The 24,927-nt window shown below is 42.0% G+C and overlaps 1 protein-coding gene across 5 annotated transcripts in view; it reads right to left on the reverse strand.

Moving 5' to 3' along the window:
- LOC116613873 (centriolin) overlaps positions 1-23,142 on the reverse strand; it is a 140,608-nt gene extending 117,466 nt beyond the window's left edge. For 3 of the 5 annotated variants that reach the window (XM_048730958.1, XM_048730957.1, XM_048730956.1), the window contains exons 1-11: positions 22,389-23,141; positions 21,612-21,805; positions 21,075-21,347; positions 11,345-11,531; positions 10,535-10,728; positions 9,757-9,888; positions 9,051-9,279; positions 8,639-8,745; positions 7,913-7,975; positions 2,925-3,062; positions 242-398 (exon numbers count right to left, since the gene is read on the reverse strand). In XM_048730958.1, the coding sequence (XP_048586915.1) occupies positions 242-398; positions 2,925-3,062; positions 7,913-7,975; positions 8,639-8,745; positions 9,051-9,279; positions 9,757-9,888; positions 10,535-10,728; positions 11,345-11,531; positions 21,075-21,347; positions 21,612-21,805; positions 22,389-22,551 (1,837 nt within the window). In that variant the 5' untranslated portion in view covers positions 22,552-23,141. Of the gene's footprint in view, positions 1-241; positions 399-2,924; positions 3,063-7,912; positions 7,976-8,638; positions 8,746-9,050; positions 9,280-9,756; positions 9,889-10,534; positions 10,729-11,344; positions 11,532-11,623; positions 14,961-21,074; positions 21,348-21,611; positions 21,806-22,388 lie in introns of those variants that run through there. The other 2 variants (XM_048730955.1, XM_048730959.1) reach the window with 2 other exon arrangements.
- Positions 23,143-24,927: the final 1,785 nt, after the last annotated feature.

Consider the following 24,927-nt stretch of genomic DNA (forward strand, 5'->3'; position numbering starts at 1 on the left):
AGTAAACCACATTATAAGTGTTCGCTGCGATAGATATTAGGCTTATTTTCACTTTATGAAGCATGAAAGCACTTACTGTCACGTTCTCCCTGTCGCACCTTCGTCACCGTTAACGAACCATTACCCAGGGCGTAGAGGTCACAGGCGCGAGAACGAGGTGAAAAAAGGCCGGCGGATGGGGAGGGGGTATTGGGGTTAAGTCCCTGTTTGACATAAGCGGACATAGCACTTTGAGTCTTACGTTTTTTTTCGAGCTCAGCTTGCATCTTGTCTAGCGCCGCGATCTCTTCTTGAAGTTGCGCCATCGCCTGATCGTAGTCACGCTTCAAAGAGTCATACTCTGATAGGGCGTCACGCAACTGCTGCTCTGTCTCCGCAAGGCGCGCCTGCAACTCTACCTACAACATGCCAGAAATTTTGTATAATAAATTAATTGGTAGTACAGGCGTAACAATAGGAAACAGCCGATTAAACGATTATAGTGGGCATAATTATCTAAGACTTTATCGACCAACAGTTTTTATTTCCCTAGATAAAGGACTACAAAAAACAGGTGACACGGGGCCTTTGAGTAAGGTCGAGATGCATGTATTGCAGCGTCCAGTGATTCATGGGTATCAAATAAATGAGCGTAATTAAAAACTATTTAAAAATAAGAGTATTGCTGAAAATGGGACTCGAAACTTTCGCATGGCTTTGAGGTTCGACGTATGAATTCAAATGAATTTCTTGTGCTTTAAAATAACAAATAGATGTACACTAAATGGACCTTCATGTGTCAAGACCAAAATTTTTATGCAACAATAGTACTTTGCTTTTTTTATAAATATTAGACTCTAAATCTTAGGGTCGAAAAGGCGCGAAAAGGTAGAACGCCGCCGACGTTGGATTTGCGCGCGCGCCGAAACTAAATAAAATGTCAAAATCAGCACACGTTCGACTTCTCTCACAATGTTAAAGAGAGGTAAAAACTTTTAGCACTCATCTCAGCGATTGATCCTTTGCAGCCAATCCACTTACAGATACAATCGACACAGATCAAATCGATCGTTTTCCATGCCGTACGAAATACGCGAGAAAGCACTGCATTAGGTAAATATTGAGTGCTTCTAGTATCTTGTTGAGAACAAGACGCCGTACATAAATAATGAAGTGCGAAGTGTCAAAAGTCGTAAACGTCGAGCAACAGGTGGCGGTTTTCAAAGACAAATGAAAAAGACACGACATCTTATATACAATCTAGATGTCCACTATGAAGAAATAAATAAAAGCTGTTCCAAAATGAGTAAGTTTGATTTGACTTTTGTTTTAACAACACCCCTTTTCAAAGTTACAGTAGATTTTCCTTAGCAAATGCCAGTACATAAATAAATATATAAAAGTGACAGCGGTTTGCCAAAAAAAACTATCTATACTTTTATGGGTTTTCCCATTCCATCCATCAACCCTTACAACCCTCTCTCGCCTCCTCGAAAGGCTTGCTTCTCATATTACAAATCGTAGACATGCTCGAGGACTCAGTATAAAACATGCAGCGCAGCTCGTTTCCAGTTCCCCTTGGCTGCGACGCCATAAGCGCCCGAGGAGGCAGTGCTGCGCTTGCTGTTTCAACTCCCCCCCCTCCATCCCTGGGTAGATTTATTACTCACATAGGCTGGATCATCAGGGGTTGTGTTGTTCAGCGCGTGCTGTTTAAAGTGTTTTCACTCCCCTCCCTCCCTGGGTAGGTTTATTACTCACATAGGCTAGATCATCCGGGATGTGTTGTTTTAGCGCGTGCTGTTTAAAGTGTTTTCACACCGCTCCCTCCCTGGGTAGATTTATTACTCACATAGGCTGGATCATCCGGGATGTGTTGTTTTAGCGCGTGCTGTTTAAAGTGTTTCTCCTCCCCTCCTTCCCTGGGTAGATTTATTACTCACATAGGCTGGATCATCCGGGATGTGTTGTTTTAGCGCGTGCTGTTTAAAGTGTTTCTCCTCCCCTCCTTCCCTGGGTAGATTTATTACTCACATAAGCTGGATCATCAGGGGTTGTGTTGTTCAGCGCGTGCTGTTTAAAGTGTTTCTCCTCCCCACCCTTCCTGGGTAGATTTATTACTCACATAAGCTGGATCACCAGGGGATGTGTTGTTCAGCGCTTGCTGTTTAAAGTGTTTCTCCTCCCCACCCTTCCTGGGTAGATTTATTACTCACATAAAATGGATCACCAGGGGATGTGTCATTCAGAGCTTGCTGTTTAAAGTGTTTCTCCTCCCCACCCTTCCTGGGTAGATTTATTACTCACATAAGCTGGATCATCAGGGGAAGTGTTGTTCAGCGCTTGCTGTTTAAAGTGTTTCTCCTCCCCACCCTTCCTGGGTAGATTTATTACTCACATAAGCTGGATCATCAGGGGATGTGTCGTTCAGCGCGTGCTGTTTAAAGTGTTTCTCCTCCCCTCCATCCCTGGGTAGATTTATTACTCACATAAGCTGGATCATCAGGGGATGTGTTGTTCAGCGCGTGCTGTTTAAAGTGTTTCTCCTCCCCCCCCCTCCCTGGGTAGATTTATTACTCACATAAGCTGGATCATCAGGGGATGTGTTGTTCAGCGCGTGCTGTTTAAAGTGTTTCTCCTCCCCTCCCTCCCTGAGTAGATTTATTACTCACATAGGCTGGATCATCAGGGGTTGTGTTGTTCAGCGCGTGCTGTTTAAAGTGTTTCTCCTCCCCACCCTTCCTGGGTAGATTTATTACTCACATAAGCTGGATCATCAGGGGATGTGTTATTCAGCGCGTGCTGTTTAAAGTGTTTCTCCTCCCCTCCCTCCCTGGGTAGGTTTATTACTCACATAAGCTGGATCATCAGGGGATGTGTTGTTCAGCGCTTGCTGTTTAAAGTGTTTCCCCTCCCCACCCTTCCTGGGTAGATTTATTACTCACATAAGCTGGATCATCAGGAGATGTGTTGTTCAGAGCGTGTTGCAGCTTGTTCATTTCACTTTCCTTTCTGCGCAAGTCGGCGTGAATCTTGTTCATGCGCCCTTCAAGGTCAGCGGCAACTTCCTCCAGATCACGAATCTGAGTAGGTGAAATAAAAGAGAATGGGGGCCTGAGGCGAGGACGACGACGTCTAGAAAAAGATGCGTTCGCGCTTGGCGATCAATTCCAATCTAACTGCAATGGTACGAGGAAAATATTTTAGTCAAAGACAGATAACAGTAAACTAAGGACATTATTTCTACAGTAGCAAACGTGGTGAGAGGAGTTTACTGTGTTTACAGTCTGACCGAGAAAGTTCCATGTTGCCGTCGTCGTTGCTTAAGGTCCCTAATAATTGGATATCGCGAACACAGCAAAAGGAGAATACACAGGAACTCCACTATGAAGAACAATCAACATCTCCTCTGCCACAGGAATCCCACTATAAATACCATGCAACATCTCATCTGCCACAGGAACCCCACTATAAAGACCATGCAACATCTCCACTGCCACAGGAAACCCACTATAAAGACCATGCAACATCTTCACTGCCACAGGAACCCCGCTATAAAGACCATGCAACATCTCCTCTGCCACAGGAACCCCACTATAAAGACCATTCAACATCTCCTCTGCCACAGGAACCCCACTATAAAGACCATGCAACATCCCCTCTGCCACAGGAACCCCACTATAAAGACCATGCAACATCTCCTCTGCCACAGGAACCCCACTATAAAGACCATGCAACATCTCCTATGCCACAGGAGCCCCACTATAAAGACCATGCAACATTTCCTCTGCCACAGGAACCCCACTATAGAGACCATGCAAAATCTCCTCTGCCACAGGAAACCCACTATAAAGACCATGCAACATCTCCTCTGCCACAGGAACCCCACTATAAAGACCATGCAACATCTACTCTGCGCAGAATATAAAGTCTGGACAACTGCACATACAACCTTTTTATATTCTCGATTTGTTCGATTATTATCTTTAACGCCAACATTTTCTTTTCTTTTAACTTATAACGTAGAAAAGAAAGCCTAAAAAGTTAACAAAAATGTATTTTCACCATTGATACTATTCCAGACATAATATTGTACCGCGGCCTAGTCCCTCCGTGAGGGGCCTGGGTCTTGCTCACCTGTAGTTTGGCTAGTGGGTTTCCTGTGGTTTCACTTCTACTGCTAATGTGTTTATTTATTCCTATCGCAGCCATAGGACTGAATTACAGGAAAAATTACAAAACATTTAAATACTTGACAGAAACAAAGTCACTGAGCCTCTTGATTCTTGACGGTGTAGCACGTCGGGTTACATTCGATCGCAGGCTGTACGTTTGCGGTATTGTTATAGTCCTTGACAATATAAGTTTATGTACAGGGTTTTCTTCTGATAAATTACACATGTATTTTTTTTACAGAGATCTTGCCTACGGCTTTCAAGGTCTTGAAGATTAGCCTGTACAAGTGCATTCTCATAATTCAGATTCGGGTAGATAACGGAGAGAAACGTTTCTGAATCTTTTCTAAGGAATAGCAGAGGCGTTTCGGTAGATTAGAGAAAACAACACAGCCGTATTCAAAAATTGATCTAATCAGGGCGCAATACACATCGACTAGATCACTTTCCCCTAAACCACTTTTCTTAAGCTGACGTAGTGCATATAGCCTTTTGTTAGCTTTTTTGATTATAACTTCACAGTGAGCATCCCATGTGAGGTCGTGAGAAATAACAACACCGAGTAATTTGAAAGTGCTCACGCGCTCCACGACCGCGTTGCTGATAACAATGGGACCCCACACACAGCTGTTATGATCAAGGAAGTCAACGGTCATTGATTTACACTTTTTGGGATTCAAAACCATATTGTGACTTTTCGCATAATTGTGGATATCCTCCACGAGGAAGTTCATGACCGGGGGAGAATTCCTAGGCACTATTTCTAGTAAGGTGAGATCGTCCACGAACTTCGCACGAGGGGGCCACGAGGCCATGAGGTCGTTAACCATGACTGCGAACAGCACAGGACCGAGCCGGGTCCCTTGAGGAATCCCTCCATTTATGGGCTGAACAGATGACGTTACTGAGGAAATCCGTGCAAACTGGGTTCGTCCCTCCAAGAAGGTTGTAATCCAACGGACTAAGCATGGATGAAGACCGTAGCCATGGAGTTTGGCCAGCAATATCTTGTGATCAATGAGATCGAACTCCTTTTTGAAGTCCGCGAAGAAAAACATCCCCGAGCAGTTACCCCTATCAAGACCGTCCAGCAACCAGTGTAACATGTACACCAGAGCATCAATAGTCGATTTTCTAGCGACAGCGAATTGGTTGGGATCGAGATTCCGGAGGATCTTAGGGAGAGCTCTTGTGAGAGTGAAGCCCTCGAACATCTTTGCTAGCTGGCATGTCAATGCGATGGGTCTAATATCATCCTCAAAAGTGGCAGGGGGGCGTCGCTTGGGTATTGGAGAAACAGCTCCCTACTTCAATATCGGGTAAAGATAGCCATCCTTCAAGCTCGAATTGTATATATCGGTGACAACTGGGGCCAGCTCAAATGCAAATATTTTCCACACAATATTGGGAATAGAGTCGGGACCAGGTGCTTTTTTCACTTTTGTGGCTCGAAGAGCCATTCCCGCTTCCCTTGGAGTGACCAAAAGGGATTCGGGGATCTCATCCACTAAAATTGACGTGACGTCACCGGGTCCGAGAGGTTCAAAGTCCGATGTAAGACTGACTAAGAACTGGTTAATCCTCTCGCACAGGTCACTTACAGACTGGATTGTAGAGCCGTCTATTAATTGGCAATACCGCTGGTCGTCCGATGCAGACACACCCCCGAGACTCTAAATATTTTTCCACCACTTGTCCACACGGGTTTGCTTGAGAGGCTTCACTTTGGATTGTAGGAGATTTCTAGGAGCTCTTGATACATCGCTGGACTTGGTTCCGCCAATATTTGAATACATGGGAATCTTTACCGTATCTAGAAAGAGCGCGTTGTCTCCTAGCAACCAGAGATTTTATTCTGGGCGTAATCCAATCTTTGTCGGTATCGTGTAATCGAATTGGCTTGGCTGGTAAGAAGCGATCAACGGCGGCGCCAAATACTTGCAAAAAATAGTTGGTTTTGTCCTTGCAAGATTCGATGGAATAGAGCTGTTGCCGAGAAAAGGCATCCAAAGGTATCCACCGACCGAAGTCACGTAGAGCACTATCACGTGTATCGCGCGTGGTGATTATTCGCTTGATACGTTTCAAGTTAGAGGTGTTAGGACTGACTAGGACAGAATAATGGTCCGAGGTTCCGATCTTGCGTAGCTGTTTGGGTGCGGACCACACCTTGGGGGTGTTGGTCAGGCACCAATCAAGGGTGTCACAGGTTTTCACCTTAACAATCTGAGTAAAGCCACACCTCCGATGAAATAAAGATGGGGAGATGTTGGTTGAATTGGGATTAAAATCCCCGACTATACAGACCAGACAGTCCGGGTGACTCCGGAGGTATAGATCAAAGGAATGTTGGATATGAGCGTAGAGCTGTTTATTGTCTTCTGCGGTGGCTCGAGGCGGGTGGTAAATAACAGCCACGAGGATCACAGAAATTGGCCTAGGGAGTCGCCGGGGCCGTAGCTGCAGCCAGAAGTTTTCTGATATACAGCCGTCGAGTTCCAACTCAGTAAGTCGTTTACAGGGTATCGTGAAGTTCACGTGCACAGCAATGCCGCCTGCAAAAGTTTCGCGATCCTTTCGGAATAAGACATAGCCGCTCAAATTGACAGAAGAATCCGGGATATGATCCGTTAACCAGGTTTTCGTGACACAGATCACATCAGCGGAGTTTGTCGAGGAGACACATTCGAGCTCGTCAATTTTAGACGCAAGCAAACGGACATTGGATACCACAACAGGAATTCGGGCAACACGGCTTATATTTTTCTCGACTATCGCTGGAGGCGCTGCCATGGTAATACGCGATGCTGGATGCAAATCAGGACCACAAGCATTATGGGATGCTGGATTCGAGTTCACAGTTCGGATTATTATCTGTTCGAGCAATACCATTCTTTCTACGACCACCGCTTTTCCCGCGGAATCTAAATATTCCAAGATCTTTGAGAGTTTGAAAAAACGTCCCTGTTTTCAAGCGAGCCCCGAGAACGAAGATCACGGAGATGCTCTCTTGTGTAGTGAACAGTGGAGCTTGTGTTATTGCGGTTATGCAAATGAACTGCCGAAGGATCGTTGACATGGCCGACGACCAGTAAGTTGTTATCATCCAAGTTCTTGTTAATTCGAGCTGCAGCGACAAGTCCTGGGTTGAGCGGAACATCAGTGAAGATGGTTATGTCAATTGGGGGGTAGAATCCAGGGATGGCTAGTACAACAAGTCCATGTTTACAAGCTTTGCTAACAGGGAGTCGAGAATCGAAAAACCCAGATTTAGCGATTCGTATGCGGCAAGGACTAACGCCAGGTCTTCTAACTGTTACGGCAAACCCATGTAGAGGTGTCACAGTGTCTACGGACGTAGGTGACAGTGAATGATGATCGATGTGCTGCCTTAGGCATAGTAACTTTATCAACATTGACAGAGCAAGCAAAAACGTGGCCGCCATGACTAGCGCCTGCGCACATCTCATCAACCACAGGCAACTCAACCAGACCGCCAGGGATTTAGACAGCACAATTTGGTCGTATGTGATCTGTCTACATGTCTTTGCCCTGAATAGCACACTACGACTATCTTAGTTGAGCATCGTAGCAGAGTCGTAGCCTGATTTACAATTTACGAGTCGAATTGCATACAACTAAATGGTGCTGCCTAAATCTGCCTTAATATTGCCCCGATGATAGTTAAAACGACGTGCAGTGTATTATAAGGGAGTTCCCTAAATAACTAGGAGAGGAAAAAAGACCATTTAACTTACAAATTTCTTCTTCTCAGCAATGGCGGCCATTAGTCTCCTGTCTTCATCATCCAACAGCTGAATCTAAGTAAAAAAATAAAGGTTTATCAGTTAATAGTATCGGGCTTATGTTGCCAGAGATGCACTATGAAGTGGAAGTATTGTAAAGACACAATCAGGTATTACCAGGAATTTGAGAGCCTTTGGCCGAATAGCATAGATAATTATAGCGGAGGAATGTACTGTACTTTGGCGGAAGAGCATAGATAATTATAGCGGGGGAATGTACTGTAGATGAGTGCTGGAGGTGATTGAATGTGGTTTGTGTTCAACGGACATGATGCGTTCAGTAAAAGCAGGTATGTGAGGGCCTGATATATTGTGCGTTCAGTAAAAACAGGTACTTTAACGGCCTGATATGGTGTTGTAGATAGGGCGCAGTGTGATGTTCAGTGCTGAGACATACAAGTGTGGCATTTGGATGGGTATGCATGAAGGGTGTAGTGGGGTGTAGATAGAGTATTTTGGGGTGTACAATTAGTTCCCTAGCTGCATGTATTTTGAGATCCTGTTGCTGTAGGTAAGGTTAGTGAATTGATATGGCATTTGGATGTGTAGTTAGGGTGTGGTGGTATGAGAAATGTGCATATTCTATACCTCTATAGTCCCCTGTTAGTTGGGGTGTATAGATGGTATTTTAGGTGTGGCTGGTGGGGTGCAACATGTAACAAGAGTAGGTATATCTACCTCTTCCTCTATCGCCCTCTGCACCTGATCCAGTTCATCTACAGCATCCTTTAGCTGGTTTCTTTTGCGACGTAACTCATCCTCTAGCTTCGCTAGCTCTAGTTGAGCTAGGAATAGAAATACATCATTACTCATACCCTTGTATAGCTTTGACCAACATGATAACATAAGTTCATAAATGTAGCTTAAAATTAAGTTGTTGCAGCCTGAATGGGCTAGGGTAAGGTGGTACCAGATCTATAGACTTCAACAAAATAATAAATATCAGGTTGTGAATAGTTTTTCTTCAAAAACGGGCCATTCATTTACCCTTTGTGTCATCCGCATTGTGTTAAAAGGACTCAATGGTGTAAGATTGGCAGGCTCTAGAAATATACTTCAGCCCTGTGTCTTCAGTTTACATTTCACTTACCTTTCTTGACAGCCATTTCCTGGTCTTGTAAATCAGACAACAGCGCCTCATGTAATTCATCCAGAGTATTCTTGTTCTGTCCGCCATATCGGTCACTCAGGCGGGCCCCTATAGCGCTGAGCTCAGCCTTCTGAGATGGACTCAAAGGGTGCGACTCACGTGCAAATGCGTTTGGTTTGTAACCAGCTTTGCCAATATATGCAGCCTCATCGTCTTCAACTTCAGGGAACTGCAGAAGATGTGTAAAGCTACATTAACATTTTCTCACAGAAAGGACTGGTGAGTGATTCTAGTATTATTTTGTAAAGCTTTGAAAATAGCTTTATTTCCAAAGAGCATCAAAGGGATGATGGCCAAGGCAACTAAGAAAACCTTCACTCAGTTGTTGTTTGACCTTTTGTTTTAAAGTGAAGATTGAGCTACAGTAGGTATTAGGTTACTTGCATGTGGTAAACAGTGTTTTACTGCGGCAATCTCAGTATACTGATGATGAGGTTGCACATGTAAATCCTGCCTAGTCACATGTTGTACTTAATTTTTTAACAAAAAATTTGGATATAAATATGGATGTATCATTAAGCATTATACGCCCTTTTTTGCACCTTAGCCACCTCTTTTCAAATGCAAGAACAAACTGTAATCATACTTAAGTTCCCTCAGCCCATTGGAATTTACCCTGGTGAAAAAAACTGCAATTACACCATACCTCAGCACCCTCAGGCCAAGGCAGTTTACCCAGGTGTTCAAACTTAGCGTCAAGTTTATAGAATGCCAGTTCCTGTTCCAGTCTGAACTGCTTCTCACAAGCTCTGGACAGCTCCTTGGTTTTACTAGCCAGCTGAGAGAAAAAAATGAAAATAAAGCTTTTGTAAAGGTCTTTGAAGGCATATTTTCACTAAAGAGGGAAACAGAGATAAAAGGGGCGTTTGCGTTCGGTTTGAAACCCTTATGGGTTCTGGGTTGATGCCGGGGTAGGCCCTGCTGGCCAGTGGAACCACCTACTTCTTTTAAAAAAAGTTTTATTTGAACTAATCAAATAAAATAACTTTCCCCTCCTACTTATCAATCTCCACCGCCTACCGTATTTACCGGCATATAATACGCACCTGCATATAATCAGCACCCCAATTTTTAAGGCCTTTTTTTAAAGAAAATTCGAAAATCCACGTATAATATGTACCCCAATAGAAATTGAGGAAATAAAAAACAACAAAAAAAGAAACAGAATTACCAAGATGAGTTAAATGTTCCGATTCACAATTTATTTTTTGTATACATAAGTACGCTAAACTCTGAAACTTAATGAAACCCTATAGATGCTATTTAAAACATGCCTCCATTAAGGGCACCCCCCCAAAAAAAAAAATTACGGACTGCTCAAAACACTATATATATAAAACCTCTATTTAGCAGCCACCTCCATATAACAGACATATTTTTCATTCCAGAAGGTGTCCGTTATATAGATGTTGTACTGCACGTACAATTTCTTCCTTGGCGTTCAGTTCTCTCTGGAGCTCTTTGTTTCTTTGAGCCAGCTGGGTATCTTTCTCTTTTTGTTGCTGATGAAGTCGGCTCACTTTATCAAGTTCAGTAGAAACTGAATGCTTCTCCTCAAACAGGGCATCATAGAGTTTGTTCTGTCTGTTGAGTTCTGCTTCCAGTCGCCTAATCTCATCTGGTGACAAAGAGGTAAATAATTTCAAGAAACTGTGATGGCAAGCAGAGAGGCATGAGCTACCATGGCCAACCAAGACGAATTTTTTAGAAAGTTAGCAAAGACAACATGTAAGAATCAGTTTTGATTATGGAATTATTTTCCATGCAGCCATTCAGCACAAATTTTGGCAGTGCAATCTTCCAAAGCTTACCTTTGGTGAACATCTCTTTATGCTAAGTTTAGTACCATCTACTTGTGACAAGATCTTGGAAAGGGTTGAAGGGCACTATTAAAATCATAATTTTTTTTTTCTCCCTTCTAACACACAGATGTTGCAGGTTGTTGATTCTTTGCAATCCTTTCAATTGCAATCCTTTGCAATTTTCAATGTCAGATTATATCTGAATTAGAGAGTTTGACTTGAGGCAAAACTGGGTAAAATAGTGCTTGATTTTGATAAACTCACTTTCAAATGGGAAAATCTCCTTAAGAATTAGGTACATAAAGTGTCTTGAATAAAACCAGACAAAAGGGGTTGTTTTTAAATGAGAATATTTGCGGTTACCTTGGATAATTGAGAAAGTGTTTAAAGTAAAACCAAAACTGTTTTTAAGTAGAAAGATGCATATTCTACCTTGTCCAAATCTGTCATCTGCAGCTACTCTTTCGTCATCCATCACCGTCTGCTTGTCGAGGGTGGTAAGAGAGCGCAGCTGGAAGATGGCGTACAAGTGGCTATGCGCCAAGGTAGACATCGGGTTTCCCACCATGGAAATCTCAGTTAGATCTTGCAGCGGTCTTAATTTAGTGATTTCCAACAGCTGAAAGAGAAAATTTTGAATTAGATACATACATTCGTTTATTCTGCCGCCTTCCACTCTGGAGTCATATATGGTACGTCTTTCTTTCTGACCCTCATTTTCTTGGTAGGTAGTTTAGATTCCAATACAGAGGTGACCCTTTCCTTCCAGTCTGTGTATAACTGGTCGACCGTTCCAGTGTGCGTCAATGGAAAATCAATTTCTTCAATGTCTTTTTTAAGCTCACTTATGTCTAGGTTCTTATAACTCCTGAACTGAATTACTTTTGATTCATGTTGTTTAACTGACTGACACACAAAAGCGTATACCATTCTGTGATCACTCAGGCCAAACTCTTTCACTCCTGGAAGCCTATAACTCCTGAACTTAATTACTTTTGATTCATGTTGTTTAACTGACTGACACACAAAAGCGTATACCATTTTGTGATCACTAAGGCCCGGAAGCCTTTTCATTTGTTAAAATAACGTCAATCAACGTCTTAGACGTTGGGGTTACTCGCGTTGGCTCGGTGATTAGGAACGTAAGCTGATTGATTTCTTCTAAGTCTATTAAGATTTTGCCCTCCCTTTCTCGTGGTTTGAGTCTGTCCAGATTTAGATCTCCTAGAAGCGCCAAGAGTTGGACACTGAGCCATAGCCAACGAAATGACACTTTCCGGGGGGGGCCTGTATATTCCTAACACCATGACACGTTTTCCGCTAAAGTTGACTTCGAGAGGTAGGACTTCAATCGTTTTATAGTTTCTGCTCGGCTTTATTTTCTTCGATGGTAATGAGGAGTGTACATAAGTTAAGATACGCCCTCCCCCTTTTACTCTATCTTGGCGATAAATACGATAATCTGGTATCTTGAATTAAGTGTCCGAATATGAACTGTCGAGTTTTGTTTCGGTGATGACAAAGACTCCCATCCGCAATTTCTCATTCATTAGCAATACTTCGTCGAATTTATTTTGTAGACTATTGATATTTAGATGGGCGACAAAAACTTGACTAGGGTGTGATCTTCTAACCGCCGTCAGTTCTTCCAGGGGGTCCCTGAGCAACTCCACGTCCGGCTCCTTATTGGGCAAAGATGAAATGTGTTGATTGTTTTGCCTGTTTAAGGGAAGATCCGATAGTATGCACCTCGGGCAGGTCCAAGAGCGGGGATCCCGTGCGCGAATGGATTTAGAAATGATAACGGAGACTCCTTTACACAACTCGCAAATAAAGCGTTTATGATTTTGTCTCACGGTCTTGTCACATTGGTAGCACACTCTATCAGACGAGGTCTTTGTGTTAGAATGTTTTGGTTTCTTTTTGTCATTTACTTGTGTAGCTGGTCCAGGGTTAAGAGATATCTCCGCTCAGTATTAGAATCTGACGAGTGGCGATCGAGTTGGGATAGTATTGACATGGTGCCTTCGAGCGCTTGGGCTTCCTGTGTACATAATGCTTGCGTGACACAAGTGACAGACTTGTAGCTAAGATTCCGAAATGTGATTGAGAATAACGACGGAACAGCGCCAAACAGGCCACAATTCGACGTAGTGCAAGATGAGAGTACGGATATTCAATGCCATTTGATGATATAGAAGCTTGAATAAGGCAAGTTTGAATCGCGAGTGAATAATTCGCTTCAGTAGCTTCAAGGAGACTGCCTTTGTCCTGAAGTGTAAATGACGAAGAGAACAATTGTCTTCTTGTATTAACTAACGAGATCCAACTTGGATTTGAAGCAAATTTAAAAAGTTGGTTTCTCCACTCCCACCTATCAACTGTTGGCGAGACTCCCACCAGTGTTTGCTTAACATAACCCAGGAGATATTTCTTGGGAGCCACTTGAATATTGTTTTCTTTTGGGCAAAATAGAGCCAAAAGAGCACAGAGCACCAAAACACGTCCGCACCTCATTATGCACATTATGCATGGATATTAGCTATACAACATGGAGATTAACTATACAACATGGAGATTAACTATACAACATGGATATTAACTATACAACATGGATATTAACTATACAACATGGATATTAACTATACAACATGGAGATTAACTATACAACATGGAGATTAACTATACAACATGGATATTAACTATACAACATGGATATTAACTATACAACATGGATATTAACTATACAACACGGAGATTAGCTATACAACATGGATATCAACTATACAACATGGATATTAACTATACAACATGGAGATTAGCTATACAACATGGAGATTAGCTATACAACATGGAGATTAGCTATACAACATGGATATTAGCTATACAACATGGATATTAACTATACAACATGGATATTAACTATACAACATGGAGATTAACTATACAACATGGAGATTAACTATACAACATGAGGTTAACTATACAACATGGATATTAACTATACAACATGGAGATTAGCTATACAACATGGAGATTAACTATACAACATGGATATTAACTATACAACATGGATATTAACTATACAACATGGATATTAATTATACAACATGGATATTAACTATACAACATGGATATTAACTATACAACATGGATATTAACTATACAACATGGATATTAACTATACAACATGGATATTAACTATACAACATGGACATTAACTATACAACATGGATATTAACTATACAACATGGATATTAACTATACAACATGGATATTAACTATACAACATGGAGATTAGCTATACAACATGGAGATTAGCTATACGACATGGAGATTAGCTATACGACATGGAGATTAACTATACAACATGGAGATTAGCTATACAACATGGAGATTAACTATACAACATGGAGATTAACTATACAACATGGAGATTAACTATACAACATGGAGATTAACTATACAACATGGAGATTAACTATACAACATGGAGATTAACTATACAACATGGAGATTAACTATACAACATGGAGATTAACTATACAACATGGAGATTAACTATACAACATGGAGATTAACTATACAACATGGAGATTAACTATACAACATGGAGATTAACTATACAACATAGAGATTAACTATACAACATGGAGATTAACTATACAACATGGAGATTAACTAATACAACATGGAGATTAACTATACAACATGGAGATTAACTATACAACATGGATATTAACTATACAACATGGATATTAACTATACAACATGGATATTAACTATACATCATGGAGATTAACTATACAACATGGATATTAACTATACAACATGGATATTAACTATACAACATGGAGATTAACTATACAACATGGAGATTAACTACACAACATGAAGATTAACTATACAACATGGATATTAACTATACAACATTTTAAGAAAAATTTCCATTTTGGCCATTCAGAGCTGTTTAGCTCTCTAATTATTCAATGTGAGCATTTGTACTATAGTTTTGTAGTTTTGTACACATTTCCTTAACTAGCGTTTCATATTGCCAATTCTCTAGCTCCTACTTATTACAACTATAACCCTAACACCCTCCCCCCAATACACCATATGCAATACACCATATAACATAGCCACCCTAACACCCTCCCCCCAATACACCATATGCAATACACCATATAACATAGCCATCCTAACACCCTCCCCCCAATACACCATATGCAATACACCATATAACATAGCCACCCTAACACCCTCCCCCCAATACACCATATAACATAGCCACCCTAACACCCTCCTCCCAATACACCATATGCAATACACCATATAACATAGCCACCCTAACACCCTCCACCCAATATACCATATAACATAGCCACCCTAACACCCTCCCCCCAATACACCATATGCAATACACCATATAACATAGCCATCCTAACACCCTCCCCCCAATATACCATATAACATAGCCACCCTAACACCCTCCCCCCAATACACCATATAACATAGCCACCCTAACACCCTCCCCCCAATACACCATATAACATAGCCACCCTAACACCCTCCCCCCAATACACCATATAACATAGCCACCCTAACACCCTCCCCCCAATACACCATATAACATAGCCACCCTAACACCCTCCCACAATACACCATATAACATAGCCACCCTAACACCCTCCCCCCAATATACCATATGCAATACACCATATAACATAGCTACCCTAACACCCTCCCCCTAATATACCATATGCAATACACCATATAAAATAGCCACCCTAACACCCTCCCCCCAATACACCATATAACATAGCCACCCTAACACCCTCCCCCCAATACACCATATAACATAGCCACCCTAACACCCTCCCCCCAATACACCATATAACATAGCCACCCTAACACCCTCCCACAATACACCATATAACATAGCCACCCTAACACCCTCCCCCCAATATACCATATGCAATACACCATATAACATAGCCACCCTAACACCCTCCCCCTAATATACCATATGCAATACACCATATAACATAGCCACCCTAACACCGTCCCCCCAATACACCATATAACATAGCCACCCTAACACCCTCCCCACAATACACCATATAACATAGCCACCCTAACACCCTCCCCACAATACACCATATAACATAGCCACCCTAACACCCTCCCCCCAATATACCATATGCAATACACCATATAAAATAGCCACCCTAACACCCTCCCCACAATATACCATATGCAATACACCATATAACATAGCCACCCTAACACCCTCCCCCTAATATACCATATGCAATACACCATATAACATAGCCACCCTAACACCGTCCCCCAATACACCATATAACATAGCCACCCTAACACCCTCCTCCCAATACACCATATAACATAGCCACCCTAACACCCTCCCCACAATACACCATATGCAATACACCATATAACATAGCCACCCTAACACCCTCCCCCCAATATACCATATGCAATACACCATATAACATAGCCACCCTAACACCCTCCCCCTAATATACCATATGCAATACACCATATAACATAGCCACCCTAACACCCTCCCCCTAATATACCATATAACATAGCCACCCTAACACCCTCCCCACAATACACCATATGCAATACACCATATAACATAGCCACCCTAACACCCTCCCCCCAATACACCATATACAATACACCATATAACATAGCCACCCTAACACCCTCCCCACAATATACCATATGCAATACACCATATAACATAGCCACCCTAACACCCTCCCCACAATATACCATATGCAATACACCATATAACATAGCCACCCTAACACCCTCCCCCTAATATACCATATGCAATACACCATATAACATAGCCACCCTAACACCGTCCCCCCCAATACACCATATAACATAGCCACCCTAACACCCTCCTCCCAATACACATATAACATAGCCACCCTAACACCCTCCCCACAATACACCATATAACATAGCCACCCTAACACCCTCCCCCCAATACACCATATAACATAGCCACCCTAACACCCTCCCCCCAATATACCATATGCAATACACCATATAACATAGCCACCCTAACACCCTCCCCACAATATACCATATGCAATACACCATATAACATAGCCACCCTAACACCCTCCTCCCAATACACCATATAACATAGCCACCCTAACACCCTCCCCCCAATATACCATATGCAATACACCATATAACATAGCCACCCTAACACCCTCCCCCTAATATACCATATGCAATACACCATATAACATAGCCACCCTAACACCGTCCCCCCAATACACCATATAACATAGCCACCCTAACACCCTCCCCACAATACACCATATAACATAGCCACCCTAACACCCTCCCCACAATACACCATATAACATAGCCACCCTAACACCCTCCCCACAATATACCATATGCAATACACCATATAACATAGCCACCCTAACACCCTCCCCACAATATACCATATGCAATACACCATATAACATAGCCACCCTAACACCCTCCCCCTAATATACCATATGCAATACACCATATAACATAGCCACCCTAACACCGTCCCCCCAATACACCATATAACATAGCCACCCTAACACCCTCCTCCCAATACACCATATAACATAGCCACCCTAACACCCTCCCCACAATACACCATATGCAATACACCATATAACATAGCCACCCTAACACCCTCCCCCCAATATACCATATGCAATACACCATATAACATAGCCACCCTAACACCCTCCCCCCAATACACCATATGCAATACACCACATAACATAGCCACCCTAACACCCTCCCCCCAATACACCATATAACATAGCCACCCTAACACCCTCCCCCCAATACACCATATGCAATACACCATATAACATAGCCACCCTAACACCCTCCCCCCAATACACCATATGCAATACACCATATAACATAGCCACCCTAACATCCTCCCCCCAATACACCATATGCAATACACCATATAACATAGCCACCCTAACACCGTCCCCCCAATACACCATATGCAATACACCATATAACATAGCCACCCTAACACCCTCCCCCCAATATACCATATGCAATACACCATATAACATAGCCACCCTAACACCGTCCCCCCAATACACCATATGCAATACACCATATAACATAGCCACCCTAACACCCTTCCCCCAATACACCATATAACATAGCCACCCTAACACCCTCCCCCCAATACACCATATGCAATACACCATATAACATAGCCACCCTAACACCCTCCCCCCAATACACCATATAACATAGCCACCCTAACACCATCCCCCCAATACACCATATAACATAGCCACCCTAACACCCTCCCCCCAATATACCATATGCAATACACCATATAACATAGCCACCCTAACACCCTCCCCCCAATACACCATATGCAATACACCATATAACATAGCCACCCTAACATCCTCCCCACAATACACCATATGCAATACACCATATAACATAGCCACCCTAACACCCTCCCCCCAATATACCATATAACATAGCCACCCTAACACCCTCCTCCCAATACACCATATAACATAGCCACCCTAACACCCTCCTCCCAATACACCATATGCAATACACCATATAACATAGCCACCCTAACACCCTCCCCCCAATACACCATATAACATAGCCACCCTAACACCCTCCCCCAATACACCATATAACATAGCCACCCTAACACCCTCCCCCCAATACACCATATGCAATACACCATATAACATAGCCACCCTAACACCCTCCCCCCAATACACCATATAACATAGCCACCCTAACACCCTCCCCCCAATACACCATATAACATAGCCACCCTAACACCCTCCCCCCAATACACCATATGCAATACACCATATAACATAGCCACCCTAACACCCTCCCCCCAATACACCATATAACATAGCCACCCTAACACCCTCCTCCCAATACACCATATGCAATACACCATATAACATAGCCACCCTAACACCCTCCCCCAATACACCATATAACATAGCCACCCTAACACCCTCCTCCCAATACACCATATAACATAGCCACCCTAACACCCTCCCCCCAATACACCATATGCAATACACCATATAACATAGCCACCCTAACACCCTCCCCCCAATACACCATATAACATAGCCACCCTAACACCCTCCCCCCAATACACCATATAACATAGCCACCCTAACACCCTCCCCCCAATACACCATATAACATAGCCACCCTAACACCCTCCCCCCAATACACCATATAACATAGCCACCCTAACACCCTCCTCCCAATACACCATAAAACATAGCCACCCTAACACCCTCCCCCCAATACACCATATGCAATACACCATATAACATAGCCACCCTAACACCCTCCCCCCAATACACCATATGCAATACACCATATAACATAGCCACCCTAACACCCTCCCCTCAATACACCATATGCAATACACCATATAACATAGCCACCCTAACACCCTCCCCCCAATACACCATATAACATAGCCACCCTAACACCCTCCTCCCAATACACCATATGCAATACACCATATAACATAGCCACCCTAACACCCTCCCCCCAATACACCATATAACATAGCCACCCTAACACCCTCCCCCCAATATACCATATGCAATACACCATATAACATAGCCACCCTAACACCCTCCTCCCAATACACCATATAACATAGCCACCCTAACACCCTCCTCCCAATACACCATATAACATAGCCACCCTAACACCCTCCCCCCAATACACCATATAAAATAGCCACCCTAACACCCTCCCCCCAATATACCATATGCAATACACCATATAACATAGCCACCCTAACACCCTCCCCCCAATACACCATATGCAATACACCATATAACATAGCCACCCTAACACCCTCCCCTCAATACACCATATGCAATACACCATATAACATAGCCACCCTAACACCCTCCCCCCAATACACCATATGCAATACACCATATAACATAGCCACCCTAACACCCTCCCCCCAATACACCATATAACATAGCCACCCTAACACCCTCCTCCCAATACACCATATGCAATACACCATATAACATAGCCACCCTAACACCCTCCCCCCAATACACCATATAACATAGCCACCCTAACACCCTCCCCCCAATATACCATATGCAATACACCATATAACATAGCCACCCTAACACCCTCCTCCCAATACACCATATAACATAGCCACCCTAACACCCTCCTCCCAATACACCATATAACATAGCCACCCTAACACCCTCCCCCTAATATACCATATAACATAGCCACCCTAACACCCTCCCCCCAATATACCATATGCAATACACCATATAACATAGCCACCCTAACACCCTCCCCCCAATATACCATATGCAATACACCATATAACATAGCCACCCTAACACCCTCCTCCCAATACACCATATGCAATACACCATATAACATATGGTGACAGATCGTTTAGTGTTGCTGCACCTACATTATGGAACGCTCTCCCTGCAAATCTTCGCACCATCAATTGCAGTATCTTTAATTTTAAAGCGCAACTTAAGACTCATCTTTTTAAATTAGCTTTTAACACTTGATATCACATAATCATCAATATAAAGATATTTTTATTTTTATTATTTTATTTTTTATTCAATATTTTTCCTATGAATCTATTATTTCATATTATTTTCGATTATAATTGTAAATTTTATTGTATATATTAGTTCAACATTTAGTTATATTGTAATGCGCTTTTGATCATTATATGAAAAAAGCGCAATATAAATTAATAAATTATTATTATTAACATAGCCACCCTAACATCCTCCCCCCAATACACCATATGCAATACACCATATAACATAGCCACCCTAACACCCTCCCCCCAATACACCATATGCAATACACCATATAACATAGCCACCCTAACACCGTCCCCCCAATACACCATATGCAATACACCATATAACGTAGCCACCCTAACACACTCACACAACCACAGCCCTGACGCCTTGGTGTGAATACCAGATTTAAACCAAAACTTCTATTTAAAAATAATCAAAACTTTAAACAGCACTGCCTGAAATACTGAATCCAGGTAGTTTATACTTACACTTTCTAGGCTGTTGTAGGCAAAATGGAACACCCTGAGTTCCCGTAGTTTCTTCATGAGTGGCGCAGGTAATGTCTGTATCTGGTTACGGCTGATGTTCAAGACCTGTAGGTGAACCAGACTTTCCAGGCCTTCCAGCTTGGTTATACTATTCCTGGACAAGTTGAGTTCTCGTAGTTGTGTCAGTTTGTCCAGTTTCTCTATCTTTTCAATCATGTGGTTACTAATGTGAAGTGCTGAGAGGTTTTTCAGGTTATCTAAATTCTCAAGATACTGTAAAAAAAATTAAAGGTTTGAGCTTTGATGGTTGTATACAGACATTCTTTATAAACAGATTCAAGCAAACCAGAAAAATGAAGTTTGTGAAGGTTTTTCAGAATAATTATCAAGATACTGTATTTAAAAAAAGTTTGAATAGGATTACAGTACAGCCTGCAGGAAACTTAACACATTTTGTGTGCGTTCTTTTTTTTTTCGCGCTTTTGTGCGTAGTTTGAGTGTAATTACATTCATTCATCATTGAGTATAATGCCTTACCCTGAACTTCTTGTTCAAGTCTTTGCCAAGGGCCAAGTTTAGTGATTTAATGTTGGCTAGGTTCTCCTCTTTTGACAGTCTTTTGATAAGATTTTCTGAGATGTAGGCCACGCCTGCCTTTGATGGGCTAGTGGGTGACGGGCTAGTGGGTGACATGGTAATGCTATCATCAGTGCCGTTACAGGGGGTCTCAACTGAAGAAGTAAAACAATAGCATCACATTATGTGGGAGAGGTGAACAGATAAGATGTTTGAAGATCATTTGCTTCATTTTATCTCTAAATTATATAATAAACCATTATGAAGGCCAAAACTATTACAGCAGAGTAAAAAACGTAAACATAAACTTTTAGAGAACTTAAACTAGGCAATGCACTTGTCCATTCTGGTCAAGAATTCCCCCCGTCTAGAGCCTGCCCCTTATTCACTGCCTCAAGGACAGACACAAATGTACACTGCCACAAGCCTCCTGGACACAACCACAGACGCAAGCATCCGGGACACAAGCACAAATACATGCCTCCTGGACAGACACAAACATACACTGCCTCATGGACAGACACAAACACATACCACCTCACAGCCAGACACAAACCACGACCTCACAGAGGAACACAAACATACGCAACCTCACAAAAGACACAAACATATGCTGCCACATGGCCAGACACAAATGCCAATTTCAATCAATTTAAAAATGCAATGCTCTCTTTCACCACCAACCGAAAATCATTACTTATTGATATCATGTCTAGATTTTGAAAATATTCAGCATACCATACTCATCATCATTTTGCTGTTTTCCAACCAATTCCTCCTTGTTTCCGTTCACGTGTTTGACAGGGGATGGAAGTTTACGGCTACCGGGGCTCGGAAGCGCTCGCTTTGCAGGTTTTCCTACAGGTGATGGCCGTTCTCCCGGGGAAGATCGTCCTTCCATCGTTCGATTTGTAAATCAATTGTCAACTCGAGCAAAATTTAGGATATTTGATTCGAAATCAAAGGAGAGTCTCTATACTAAATAAAACGTTTACCCTTTGCTTATTACTTTGACAGGGTAACGCCAGTGAACCCTATCTCGCGTGAAATTAGCAACGGGTTTTAAAATCTTATTTGTCATTAATATCAACTGTTCGTTTCGAGGTCAAAATTGAATCTGTCAATTTTCAGAATTGTTGAATGATTTCTAGCTAAAATCAAAACCGTAGGCATCTGCAATAAAGCAACCGTAGAAGAATCCCATTATTACAGTCTGGGTCCAGATGGTTCAAATCTTGAGGTTGTATTTACCGCGCGAGTTGCGAAATGCTGGTCGCCATGTTGCTCAGAAATCCAAGTTTTTGAAATGGCGGGTGATTTTGAATTCCAACACACTATATTGCACTAGCTTTCTGCATTCTTGATAATCTGGCTTTCAGAAGGAGAAGCGTGTGAAGAACAAAGCCGTGTTACTTCAAGGTTGTTGTATTCTCGGTGCATAACGTAAACGAACCGAAGAAACAACAACACTGTTTACAAAGAAGCGCGCTTTAGCTTCGCAACTAGGGGAGGGGAGGGGGAATGCCACAGGAAACCCGTGAAAGCGCCCTCTACTCTCGCTCTATGGTTTACACCCTCTGAGTTGTTTTCTAGGTTTTCGAGGACGGAGAGAGTATGTGATAGAGTCCATTGTATTGTTAAGAAAAAGTCTGACTTTTAACGTAAAACAGACCAGTTCTCGGCCTAGGTGCAAATATTTTATCGTTTTAACAAAAACCAAGAATCCTGAGCGAAACTTTTTCAATATCAATTTCACTTATTTGCCCCCTATTTACAAAATTCGCAGCGCGACCCATGTCAAATCGTCCAAGTTTTCACGGAAACTCAAATTGTGTAAAAAGAAAGTTTGATTCACTCATTTTGCAGGCGTTCAAAATTTTTCGCCTACATCGAAAGCGTATAAGCAGATATAAAGATGCTGTATTTTCTGTACATTTAAGAACTTTTCATACTGATTAATATTTTTTATTGTTGTGAATAGGTAAACGCGCTGGGCCCCAGGCCCTAACGGCACCGCCGGACACTGCGTGTGGATGGGATACTTACGCCCAACTACCTGGGATGACGGTGACTGTCATTCTCATCTTGAATTCGTCTGTGAAAAACTCATTGTGTAAAAGTGCGAAACAGTTACACGTTTGAATCACAAAATAAAGTAAACAGAACAAAAAGCCTTATGTTTTATGATGACCATTGACCATCACAACTTCAAAGGTCCATCTCAACCCCAGACCCAGCGTACCGCCGCAGATGCTTCGTTAACTTGATGACTTGTAATTAGAAGATAAAAACAGTGAATGTGACCATCTTTAATCAATGGAAAAAAGTCTCCTCGGTACCAGGACAAATTGCCCCCTCCCACTTTTACACTATCCCGCTTAAGATACTTTTACATTTAACTGTAAGACTGACTTTTGAGGCGATTCAAATTCAGCTACCGCTAACAGCGTGTTGGTTTTGTTACAATTATATTGACGACCTCCTGAGATCATGGTAGTTTCTGTTTATGTTATTTTCATACTAAGCAAAGCAAGACACGCAAAGCAAAAATAAATAAAATAAATAATTTGAGGTTCAAGTAACTTTAAAATGACATTAACCGACTACTGAAACTAAAATGACATTATATAACCGACTACTGGAGCTACTGACAATTTCAGTAGTCGGTTAATGTCATTTTAAAGTTTTTTAAACCTCAAATAATTTGCTTTGCGTGTCTTGCATAAACATAAAACATAAACAGACTACCATGATCTCAGGAGGTCGTCAAAATGGAACTATTTCCATTTTTTTTTCCTGATAGTCCTCTTTCTTAATTCATATTTACATAATCCATTTTCATTTTTTTCGTTTTTTAACGCGCAAATATAAACAAATTCGAGACTGTGTGTTTTGGCAACGGCTGTTGTGTGTATCCCAGTTAGGGTTTGTCGTTCCCTGCTAAGAGCTGACTAAAGCGTTCACCAATTTAAAAAAACAAAAACAAAAACAAAAAGTCGAAAACAAAAGACCATTATCGCTCACGCTAATTTCCTAATTAGCAATTATTAGAATTTCAAAATTTCGACTTTAAATTTTTTGTCTTTATTTTTCACAAATAAATGTTTAAGACGAGGTTGGACTGGTATCGATGGCCGTCAAATACAAAGACTTCCCTGTAAAAATGCTCAGATTAAAACCTTCATAGCTTTTATACTTAAGAAAGCAATAATTTTTAAACATGGCAATTTAACTAACATCGATGCACCACTGGATTTCAGCCTCTATTTCATATGAG

This window comes from Nematostella vectensis, chromosome 8, assembly GCF_932526225.1.
Source record: "Nematostella vectensis chromosome 8, jaNemVect1.1, whole genome shotgun sequence".
In the NCBI taxonomy this organism is placed as follows: domain Eukaryota; kingdom Metazoa; phylum Cnidaria; class Anthozoa; order Actiniaria; family Edwardsiidae; genus Nematostella; species Nematostella vectensis.